At 38.8% G+C, this 12237-nt stretch overlaps 1 protein-coding gene across 1 annotated transcript; it reads left to right on the plus strand.

Annotated features, from left to right (window-relative positions):
• Positions 1–548: 548 nt before the first annotated feature.
• LOC118812210 (GLIPR1-like protein 1) lies at positions 549–11475 on the plus strand. Its single transcript, XM_036577009.1, has 6 exons — positions 549–807; positions 4220–4459; positions 4937–5055; positions 7683–7768; positions 7856–7882; positions 8551–11475. Exons 1-6 carry the CDS (start codon positions 619–621, stop codon positions 8706–8708), a joined length of 819 nt encoding a protein of 272 aa, XP_036432902.1. The 5' UTR covers positions 549–618; the 3' UTR covers positions 8709–11475.
• Positions 11476–12237: the final 762 nt, after the last annotated feature.

The following is a 12237-nucleotide window of genomic DNA, read 5'->3' on the forward strand; positions in this document are numbered from 1 at the left end:
AGTGTCAGTCAGCATTTTACTTGTTCACTTAGCATTCTGCACTGTCAGTTAGCATCATGCAACATCAATTAGCATAACACAGTATCAGTTAGCATTATACATTGTCAGTATTATGTCATGTCAATTAGAATCATGCAATGTCAGTTATTCTGCACTGTCAGTTAGCATTATGCGGTGTCAATTTGCATTATGCGCCATTAGTAAGTAATATGTGATATGATATGGCTTTTCACAGAGTCATGCTAACTAGTGCTTATTAGCTTCCTGTAGTTGTTAGTGTTGTATGACATATTAGTAGGTTTTGCTGAACCTGTTCCTTTTACCTCCTGAAGAGGGCTGTCATTTTCAAAATAGATCCCCCGCCCGTCATTCTTTTTGCTCTATTTTAATGGCAATATTGCTCATGTTTTATCTAACAGACGGCCATAACATAAGCTGTTTCTAAATATAACTTTCTTTCCATATCACAGTCTTCATGAACACAATGTGATTAGTTCACCCGTCTCACTTCACACAGAGCACAAACATCCTTCCTGTTCACCAGAAAGTGGAAGGGGCTTGCTGGGTAGCGAGTATAGCTCTAAAATCTAACACACACTCACACACACCTGCTGTACGATGGGCATCTGGAGCCGAGCCGTTATCTGCCTGATCCTCCTGCTGACCACACCTGCTGTGATCAGACCAGTCATTACAGACCAGACGGTACCAGACATTACAAATCAGACGTTCATTAACGACTGCGTAAGAGAACACAACCAAAACAGATCCAGCGTTGACCCACCAGCCAGCAACATGCGCTACATGGTAAGACTCAGAGACGGGGTGAGTTCCTCTGAAAGCCTGACGATACACACTTCCAGTCTAAAGTTTGGACCTGGTTAAATCTGTTTATCATTTTAGGCAAGATTATTTATATAGCATATTTCATACACTGCTGTCATTTAAAGTGCTTTACAAATGAGAAAATGCAGAGTTTACTTAAAAAGTAAAAGAGAATAGAAATTAAAAACAACATTTTGTATAAAACAACACAGTTTAAAAAAGAAAATCATTAAAACAAAAATAAAATTAGGATAATAAAGTGTTGTTACAGAGGAAAAGGCCTAGAAACGCTAACAGTGTTTTAAAATGAGCTGAAAACTGATACAGTTAGGAGACCATTACAGTAATCAATTCTGCTAGAAATAAAGACGTGGATGAGTTTCTCCAGGTCTGGTTTAGTCAGAAATTCTCTGATCTTGTTGATATTTTTAAGGTGATAAAATGCTGATTTAGTAACTGATTTGACATGGCTGCTAAAACTAAGATCAGAGTCCATTAGTACACCAAGGTTACATGCTAGTAGATTTTAGGGCTCCTGAATCCAGATAGGCAGCTAAACTGTGCGCCTCATTGCTATTTCCAAATAAAATAATAAAGCAATAAGCCACTTGAGGCTGTGCCTTACTGCGATTTTATCACAGGGAAGGGAGTTTTAGGCACTAAGAACTTCCTTCCTGTGATAAAAGAATACAGTTCCTTTAGAATATAGTGTCATTGCCAAGCAACCATGGACCGGTGAATGAGAAGAGGTATGTTCAGTCGCCCATCACTGTACATGGCGGTCATTTCATTATTTTTTAAACTTTTTGTCATATAACAATAAACATAGGATAATACAGCACTGTTTAATGCAAAACTTTCGATTTATAAGTACTTTTTGGTCACCAAATTACCATCACAAGGCTTATTTAGCACCAATCCAGCAGCACCCCTCTTGCTGGGGCTAAATCTCAAATGGCTCCCTGTTCAACGTGCACTATGTAAGAATTAAAATACTGGCTCCTCCACTCCAATGGTGCAAAGTATAGCTAAAAAATAGTCAATGGGACTCAGCCACATCCATACTCGATAAGTGATGCACTATTTGGCTGTAGAGGCTAGAATTTCTAAACTTATACAGCTAGCACACTATTTTGGGAATATGGAGCCGTTTGAGATTCAGCCTGAGTTTTTAGACTTTTATACTGCCGTTTTACAGTTAATCATATCGTAAGTACTTTAATTCAAACCTGTAATATTACTCATGGAGTTGTTTAGGCTGTTGGCTATGTGTTAGCCTGTTAGCTAGCTGACCAGCCTAGTTCTAGTTAAGTCGCCAGCCCCTCAATTTAAACAAAAAAAAAAAAACAGGTTCTTATTTCATCAATATACTTGGTGCTGCATGCCAGCAGCATGAGAGTCAAAGATTATTCCATTAACAGCACAAAGTTTTTTTCCATGCCACGGCATAGTAATACACAATTTGGTTGTGGTGAGGCGGTCATAGGTGTACATATATCAAGGATTTTACAATGGCTTTAAATGTGGTTCAGCCAATCTGATTTTAGGCCCGGAACTGTCCGTTTTATAATCTCTGTTTTATCTTTATTCAACTCCAGAAAGTTTTGTCCCATCCAGTTAGTGATGTGCTCAAGGCACTTACAAAGTGAGTCAAGGGGACCATAACTGTTTGGGGACAGCAAACGTTGACCTCATTATCAGCCTTGTTTTGAAACGTGAATTTTGGAGGCCTTCTTTGGTATAAAGAGTAGGTTTTGCCAAAATAATGATTTGACAGTTTTCTCTTCCGAATTACTGTTAAAAGCACATATTGAAATTCTTTTGACCCAAAGGTGTTTTAAACACCTGAAAGGTACCAATGAGTTCTGACATCACAGTAAGGGGATAAATGGGTGGGGCCTTTGGTTTATTTCCAACAGCGCTGTCACTAGGGCCAGGGACTTGTTTTCAGACGGAGAGTTGATGATGCAGACCAGCCTACCTGCCCACCTGCTTGGATATGTCCTTATCCAGTTCTGACCACTGCTGTCTATCCTCATGTGACTTATGTATGAAACTATATTATTAATGAAAAAAAAAAAAAACAGTAGATCCCTGCCTGTTGTGTTAGCCAGTATCAGATTCACACCACTGTGCTGATTCTAATATGTTAATTTCTCAAAGCTAATATTAGCTTCTTAATTAAATTTCTGTTCCATCTTAAAAAGTGTAGCAGTTAAACACTAGCGTCCATAAAATGAAAATAATAATCTAACTTAAGCTTCATCTCATCTCTGTCCACTATACTATAAGACTGACTTACTATCACTAAATCAGGGCTGTACCACTTAAGGCGGGGGCCACAGGTGAACCTCTAAAGTGCTACAGATAAACACTTGGATGTAACATTAATAGTTTATCTGTGCATTCTTGTGCTTTACATTAGCTCACAGTAACTGGCCCAAGACGTGCATTCAGCTTGTAATGGTTTAGCTAAAATGTAACGATTTATGCTAAAATTAATCGTTTTAGCCAGATTGATTCTGAAGTTTACAGTCAAAAAAAAAGTTCAAAACCTACCAAAATGCACAAAAACCACCCAAATAATACACATCAAAAACAGTCTGTGGTCATTTTAACAATAAAACATAATAATACAGCATTTACAGCACTTTTATTACATCAAGCTTCTGTGTATGTTATCTGTTGATATTTGCCTTCAAAAAAATGCAGTTAAGCATAGAAATTGTTGCAAGGTGACACTGTCTGTCTTTTAAACAAAAGTTTCTATCACTGCTATAATGAACCCAGAACATACGTAATTTTTAGCACCCTTGTCAAACAAGAAACTACAAGTGACTTCAACTAAAATAATTGAATGCTTCATTAATGCTTTTAGAGTATTGACATTTTTAATGTGTTGTGTATGACAGGACCCATGATCCGATAAATAGCAATAATATTGCAAGCATAACTGTTCATCACACATTTATAATCAGCTGTGCTGGACAGGTCACTGGTCATTCCTACTGAATTAGATAGTCCATGCCGTGTTAGACCTGAAAGGTCTAAATATATATATATTTTTGAAACCTGCCAAAATAATGACAAATCATCCCAAATTCTTCCCCCACCAAATCCAACCAAAATCCACCCAATTTGGCAGGACCCACCCAATTTAGGAACACTGGTTTCAGCCCTGACTGCTTTTTGAGTGAGGCACAATACAGGGCAGCAGAGGTCATTTAACTGTATCTGTCTTAAAGGCACACAAAAATCTATTTCATTTTAAGGGACAAAAAGATGTTGGAAAAGTCATAAGAAGTCATAAGAAGATCATTTGGATTTGTTGAACCTTTTTACTAGGTTTTGTGTGATTGTGTGTGTAATTTTTTTGGTGTGTGCATTTTTGCAGTCATGGGATGAAGGGCTGGCAGTCACTGCGAGAGCCTGGGCAAGAAACTGTCTCTTTGTGCACAATATTTACCTGAGAGAGAGTAGCAAGGTCCACCCAGTCTTCAGCTCTGTCGGGGAGAATCTTTGGGTGGGGACGTGGTTTTCAGTGGAGGATGCAATCCAGTCTTGGGTTAACGAAGTTAAATATTACACCTATGAGACGTTGAGCTGCGGCGGGGTCTGTGGACACTACACACAGGTAACTCCTCTGAAAACAGCAGTTTTGTCTTTAAATTATTATACAGTACAAGTGGTGTGGTTTATTGGCCAACTTTAGCCTTCCCCAAGCTCCAGCCACAAATGTCTTCTTTCACTGTTTGCAGAACAGAAAGAGAAACAATGTATTTGTGAGCTACATAAACGAAAATTCAAGCTACCCAGTATGCATTGTTGTTGGATTATGATCAGATCACTCAGACTACACTTTGAGGTGGTTTAATACAAGTGTAAATGGAAAGAGGTTTTGCTATCTGTATACAATTGCATCAGTGGAAGTGTATCGGATCTCATCTATTTAAACTGGGAATGTACTTTAGTGAAAAGTGTAAAAATCAAAACAATCTGGCCTATACAGGATTGTCGCATAGCTAAGAGCGGGAGGAGTAAACAGTATATTTTTTTCTTGGCTGTTCCTTTAAATCCAGGCCGTGCTTTTACCTGTGGACTGTGTTTGCAGGTTGTTTGGGCGAACTCATATAAAGTCGGCTGTGCTGTCCAGTTCTGTCCAAAGGGAATCAAAGAAACGACGTTCTCTCACAGACCAGGATACGTGTTTGTGTGTAACTATGCTACAGCGTAAGTAAGCAGTGTATTTGCGTTGTCTTTGGCCGTGGAACTTTCACTACTGGAGCTAGCTAGTTTACACCAAGACTAAAAGTTATGATTAAGCACCAAGCTAAAAGTTATGCTGTATTCAGGTCCTCTGTAGAAGGTACATACCGAATGATTAACTAGTTACTCTGTTCAGGTGTTTGTTAAAAGATACACCCACAACATGGAAAAGAAAGCAAGAGAAAGAAAGAGGTCAGGAGAATACATATCTGGCTTTTTCTTTGCTACATTAAAAAAAGAAAGCATAGATCGTTTCAGATTCACTGCCAGGTTTCATTAATGAAAAAAATGAATGCATTTAAACTGTCAAAAACAGCATTTAAAAGGTTTGAAGTTCAAATAAATAATTTGGATGAAAAAAATCAAATTAACACGATTTCTCACTTAGCCCAGATGCAGTCAATCAGCCATAACATGTTTGCCATGTGCTTCTCTAATTTACTATGGGAGATGCTAGACTAACCTTGCTAACAAACACTGGACTTGGCCTGTCACCAAACACTCTGTAAACGTATGCCTAAAAACACCAAAGTCTCTGTAAATGCATACCCAAAACATCCCTCAACCCACTTGAAATGCATCCAGATCTTTATTTGTTTCACATTGACAAATCAGTGTGGTTTACAACTTACTTTAGTGTATACATACATACATACATCATCTAAACCGCTTATCCTTCTGGGTCACGGTGGGGTGCTGGAGCCTATCCCAGCTGTCACTGGGCGGAAGGCAGGATACACCCTGGACAGGTCGCCAGTCCATCGCAGGGCAGACAGACAGACATACACATTCACACACACACACACCTAGGGGCAATTTTAGCACGTCCAATCAGCCTGACTGCATGTTTTTGGACTGTGGGAGGAAACCGGAGTACCTGTAGGAAACCCACACAGACACGGGGAGAACATGCAAAGTCCACACAGAAATGACCCTGGTCGCTCGTCCGGGAATCGAACCCAGGCCATTCTCACTGTGAGACAACAGCGCTACCCACTGCACCCCCGTGCTGCCCTACTTTAGGGTAGAAAAACAAAAATAAATGTATATATAGGTAAATAGTGGTGACCCACTGTGATTAACCAGATCCACTTTTACCTCAGCACGTTATGGTATCATTTCACACAAGACTACATGAACTCGCCACAGACGCTCTGTAAGCTAACTTGGCAGAGACGCTAAGCTGCTGGACTTGGAAAATCAAACCAATGTCCGATTACAATTTTGATGACCACATTTTCAGCTGTATATGTTTGAACTTGAGTACGCACATGAAGAAATGTACCAGCCAGATGCTGGACCCACCAGCGACTCGCCGGACATATCTGTGACAGGTGTTGCGTTTACTTGTGGAAAGTGCCAGGTGATTCCAAATGAGGTCGAGCGAGGAGTGTGGGCAGTGAGAGCTACTGATACTCGCACATTTGATCAACATTAAAGATGGTTACAAAAGATGTTTATTTATTTTAACTAACAAGATATTAGCAGTATTAGCTAAGTGAGCACAAAACAGACAGCGACAACGGAGAAAAAGTAATCAAGGCTTACCTCAAATTCACTTCTTTGCTGCAGATTTTAGAATATCCAGTTTGTGACCTTCCTTTTAATTGTCAGGCAAAAAATGATCACTGCATGTTTTTCATTATGGTTTTTTGAGGTGCTACTTCTAGCTAACTGTCTTACCCTTATGAAGCCTTAGCTATCTCGGCTAAGAACTGTTCCTTTAAGGTTTATTTTGTGAAACGTACAGATAATTAACTTTCTCAACGATAATTCACGTCCCATTAGGCTGTGCTATTAGCACTCAAGTAGCATTTTTCTTCATCACTGAGAGAGAGGAAATCCACACCAGCAGTGATGCATATGTGGTTGTAGTCATAAATTTCAAAACAGGAAGCGCAACTACACTAAAAACATGGTTCTTCAGGTCAATCTAAAAAACTACTTTATGATAACCTGTAAGTTACCAAGTTTTATTTTACCCAAATAAACACTTACCCAAACGATTCTGTCAATCAAAGAATTTGTTTGAGTTGAATAAAACTAGTTAAATTGCTTGTTACTATATGAAGTAATTTTTTTAGGTTGAACCCACAAGCCACTTTTTTACAATTTTATTTTTTATTATATTATTAGGGTCAATGTACACAATTCCACAATAAGAAAGACATTAGACAAAAATGGCATCCATGGGAGAGTTGCAAGGCACAAACCACTGCTGACCAAAAAGAACACAAAGGCTTGTCGCATTTGCCAAAAAAACATTGAGATGACCCCTAAGAAGTGTATCCTTTACTAATTAGTATGGACAATTAAATAGGATAGGCTAATGTGTGATGATTTAGGCATGCAGTTTCCACCATGCTAACTGGTGGCGTATAAGCGTCCATTACTTGCTAGCCTTGTAGTTCCAGTGCTAAAACTAAAGAAGCAACTAAAGAAGAAACTTCAGATAACAAACATGTTTTAGCAGATAAACTACATTTGGGGTACGGGGTTAAACTTGGGGAATTACATTTTTTTTTTGCTAAACTATTGCTTTTGAATTGTGTTCAGTTAGCAGATTAGCCTAAAAGTTTTCTGCTCTGCAGAGGAAACTACAGAGGTCAGAAGCCTTACGTCACAGGAAGCCCTTGCAGTGGTTGTAATGGAGAGAAGTGTGAAAATAACCTCTGCCGTAAGTGTGAAAGAAATATAAAAGAAATATAAACCCAAAGCAGCACAGAATCAGGCTGTCTGAAACCTGTGTAATATGTTTCTGCAGGTAACTCCACTCGAGACGCACTGAGACGTGAGTGTTACTGTTCATAAATCATTTCCTACAATAATCTTGCGAGATGAAAGTCCCTTTTCAGTACATTTTCATATATACAGTACTATGCAAAGGTTCACTCAAATGAGCAAAAAATCACTCTACTGATTAAGTGTCCAGGAATTGTACAGGGCTGAAGTGGCAACCCTAGTTGCAGCTCAGCATTATTTATAGTTAACATACAATACCTGGTTTGGCTAATCAGTCCTGCATTACATTAAATCAGGTGTGCTGGGTGTGGATTTGAGCCAAATCTCAAGAAGAAATTTGGAAATCAAACCTGTGTTCTTCTAAAAAACTCATACTAGTTTTTTGAAAAAAAAAAAATCTTGTTACTTTTCACAAAAGCATTATATAAGTATTTATTTTTAATTTGTATTATTATTTTTATATTATTCAAGTGTTAGGTCTTGTTTTTTTTTGGAAAAACATACTGATTGTCCAGACAAAATCTGTTAAATAATTTGTTAAAACTTATGCACAGTACTGTATATAGTATTTCTTATCCTGTTATTTCCTATACCAAAAGCATATATATATGGACAGAGTGTAGATAAAAGAAGGTATACTTAAAAGGAGATAAAAGGAGGTGTATATAAATAACTGATTTATTTATTTAAATGATGTGTGTGTGTGTGTGTGTGTAGGTTATAACTGGACTCCAAGCTGGGACCCAGCTCTGTCAGAGTGTGGATCTTTTTGTAAGGCTGTTCTGATCACCTGGCCTGTTTCTCTGCTCATCATCTTTAGCTCTGTTTACTGTATTCAGCTCTACTATCCAAACCTCCTCGTCTACACTTCCTGATAAAGAGAATATGACAACATGGTGAATTTAGGACATGTGCCTGGAATAGCATTCATTTTAACCAGTCACTGCTATTTGATATCCTTACTATGTACCTTCTACTTGTCCTTCTACTGAGTAACTCAGAAAATCCCTCCAGAATAAATTTCAGTTCACACAATTGTTTATTTGTTGAAAACATTGACCACATTTTAGCTGCATTCCGCTAAATTGCTTAACAAGGCACCCCCTTAATCTGAGGCACAGAAAGTCTCAAGGAGAGCCCCGCAAGACCTGATGTAACAGCGCCAAAGTTTGATCTCATAATACCAAAGTCATTAAGACATAATAAATGAAAACATAAACAGTGTACAATTAACATGCATGAATAGGTGTCTTTCTATGATCAGTGGTGATTTCAGTTCTTATGCAGAGTAAGCAGATAACTCAAATAACATTTAAACCAGTTACACTTACTGTGAATTCACTTCACTAAACAGAGTTCCCAACATGTCAAATTACTCTATACTTATTTGGGTTACAAGCTAAATATGCTTTCCACACACAGGAGGGGGGATTTACCAAATATCAAATTTTATGTAGAGGAAGAAGAGGCTGTTACAGTACAGTACCAGTTGAAGGTATGAGGTGAATCTGTTAATAACGTCGTCAGCTGAGCGGGTGAACATGCCTTGTTTCACCTGCATGTGGGACCAAATATGTCGGGAAACATTATAGAAAATATCATTTAATCCACATCAGCTTTTTGCTGGGTAAATTAACCGTCGGGGTGGTCAATGCTGCCCAATTTAAATGAGATACTAGTGCAGAGCCATGTAGAGACAGGCACTGCGTTTTATGAATCTGGTCCAGTGTGTTTTGTGGGGAATTTCTAAATGAGTCAGAGCTTGCGATAGCTAGCTGCACATACAAACTACCAAGTGTGTTAATGGGAAGAAAAAGTGCAGAGGGACACCATCTTTTAGTTGTTTTAAAAACTTTGACTCTCCATTTTTTTCTCATTAGGAATTTCAGATTAAACAGATTATAAATTGCATTCTGCAGTCATTCTGCAACCAAACAACCACAACAGCTACACATAATAGCAAAATAGAGCTATACAACTGTGGAGATTAAAATACAGTTAAACTACAAAAGCCCTAATTTGATTTTCCTCAAAACTGTCCTAATGGAGGCCTTAAGATGCTGTGGGCATGTTATGTGGTGTAAAATGAAGTTAAAGAGATAAACATATATGGGGGGTGGGAGTTAAAAAGAAAGAAAATATATGGTGTATGATGTTTTTTCCCTACACTTTTCACAATAAAAAAATCATCACGAAAAATCATCACTTCCAATTCACTACAGTTTTAATGCAAACAGCGGGGAGTGTCTGACACTCTCCTTTCTTATTAGATCTTAAATGGTCAAGTGTGATGATAAATAAATAAAATAAATTTGGACATTTCCATACGTCTAATAAATAAACAATCCTGATGAACTTCTGGAGTTGAAAGAGTAGGAGACAGACACTGATTGTGTTTTTATTGAACAGAATATTTAAGAAATTCTAATCTGACTTGTAAACAGTGTGAATCCACATACTGCTCTTTGTCATAACCAAAAGAGTTCTGAAAAATGAGTTTATTTTCAGTAGATGTGTTGCAGCTGTAATGCAGTAGCTGGGGTAAAACAGGATGTACAATGTAGACTCATGCAAGCACTTCTGCTTCTAAAAAAAGGTTTCTGTTTGTTCTTTGAACTGCAGTTCTTAGAAACAAAAAAAATTACACAGCCATCACTGCATACAATGTATGTTACTTGCAAATGTAACTAAAAGTAAGTGATGTCTAAAACACAAATATAGCCATTTTATGGCCGTTGTCCTTTTTTTTTGTTGTTGTTCATTGCTTCACTGCCATTGTTCTTGTTTCACTGCTTTTGTCGTTTTTCAATGTCTTTGCATTTTTATGATTAATGACTGGAGAAGGTTAATGTGTGTGACAGTTCAACAGAAACCAGACGCTTGCGGATGGAAAGTTGATGACAGTTTAGTAACCAACCGCAAACAGAGCAAAAAGGGCAGAGCAAAGTCGTCGTCGTCGTGAAACTGGCAAAAAGTCAAAAAAACACAAATCAATCAGAAAAGGCAAAAGTACCAGAGGGATGAAGCAAAATACAAAACGGGAGAAACAAAGCAGTGGTCAAAAACACGGAAGTCGGACAATCAGAATAGAAACGCTCAGTAAGTCTCAGGGAAACAATACCTCGCAACGAACCTAACAAAGGCCCGGGCTTATATACTACCAGTTCGCTGTCTCATAAAAACACACACAGGTGAAAGCAATTAGTATTCCGGTGATTGTGAGCGCTGATAGGAGCGTTCGCGAGAGTCACTGGTCACGTGAGCCCCCACTGCACTGGGCAATAGAGTCTCTGTCGGAATCCGAGTCCGCGTTCGATGGCCGAGTCACATGATCTCCCATGGGATTCTGGGAGATGAAGTCCGTTTCACGAGAGCATGCCGTAGGCGTGACAATGTGAAAAAACAAAGTGCCATTTAATTTTCATTGTTTTAACGATCTGACCAGCTATTGCATTTAAACTGCCAGTGAGACTTCCTCTGAATCAAACGCTGTGGGCGGGACATTGGGAGGGACTTTTTAATGGGAGGCTGTAATGGTTCTGGTGTACAGAGTTGGCAGCAGTAACCACTGAGTGACTTTTCAGCGCTTACTAACCAGGCCGAGGATAATTCTGTCCAAAGGGATTTTTGTGTGGAAGTGATTGTTGACTGACTAGGAGAGCTTGTAGCTGCACAAGCACTAATGTTAGTGACAGGTAGACAGGTGTTCTGAATTGTGCTTCTTTGTCGAAATGTCCGACCACAGATGAAGCTGAAGGGAACTTCTGGGGGCAAGTGGATTGACCTGGCTCTGTGGCTTTTTTCTGTCCCCATTGTTTTCGTGGGCTGGTTCACTGCCCACTTTATCCTCTTCTCTGCCAGAGCTTCCCGGTTGGGAGTCTCGATTCTTGTCTCCGCCAGTCTGGCTGCATTCCTCCTCCTTTCTCTTCCTCTTTCCTTATGGAGCATCTGCGTACAGGATGATCATTTAAATATTTAATGTTTTGGTCACTTTACTTAAAACAGGACCGACCACTGGACCTGACAGTGGATTCACCATTAAAGTGACCAGATCAGAATTATTTGGTTGCCAGCAACAAAGCATCTGCAAGAAAAACTCACTGTAAAATTTGTTATATTCTGAACCTGTACACTACTTTGTAATAAAGGAATTTCATTATTTTTCTCCATTTCTTTTATCATGTGTTTATATTATTATATTTTCTACAGCCAGTTCCTTAACTTTACTTTTTTACTCCAATGCCATCACTTTTGGCTGCATGTCAGCTCTTTTTATCCCATCACATTTCCTCAATTACAGCATTTAGTTTTACAGTATGGGCAAGTGGACCGACCTGGCTCAGTGGCTTTTTCCTGTCCCCGAGTTGTTCTCTTGGGCTGGTTCCCTGGCCGCTTCTTCCTCCT

Source organism: Colossoma macropomum, unplaced genomic scaffold, assembly GCF_904425465.1.
Source record: "Colossoma macropomum unplaced genomic scaffold, Colossoma_macropomum, whole genome shotgun sequence".
Lineage (NCBI taxonomy): Eukaryota > Metazoa > Chordata > Actinopteri > Characiformes > Serrasalmidae > Colossoma > Colossoma macropomum.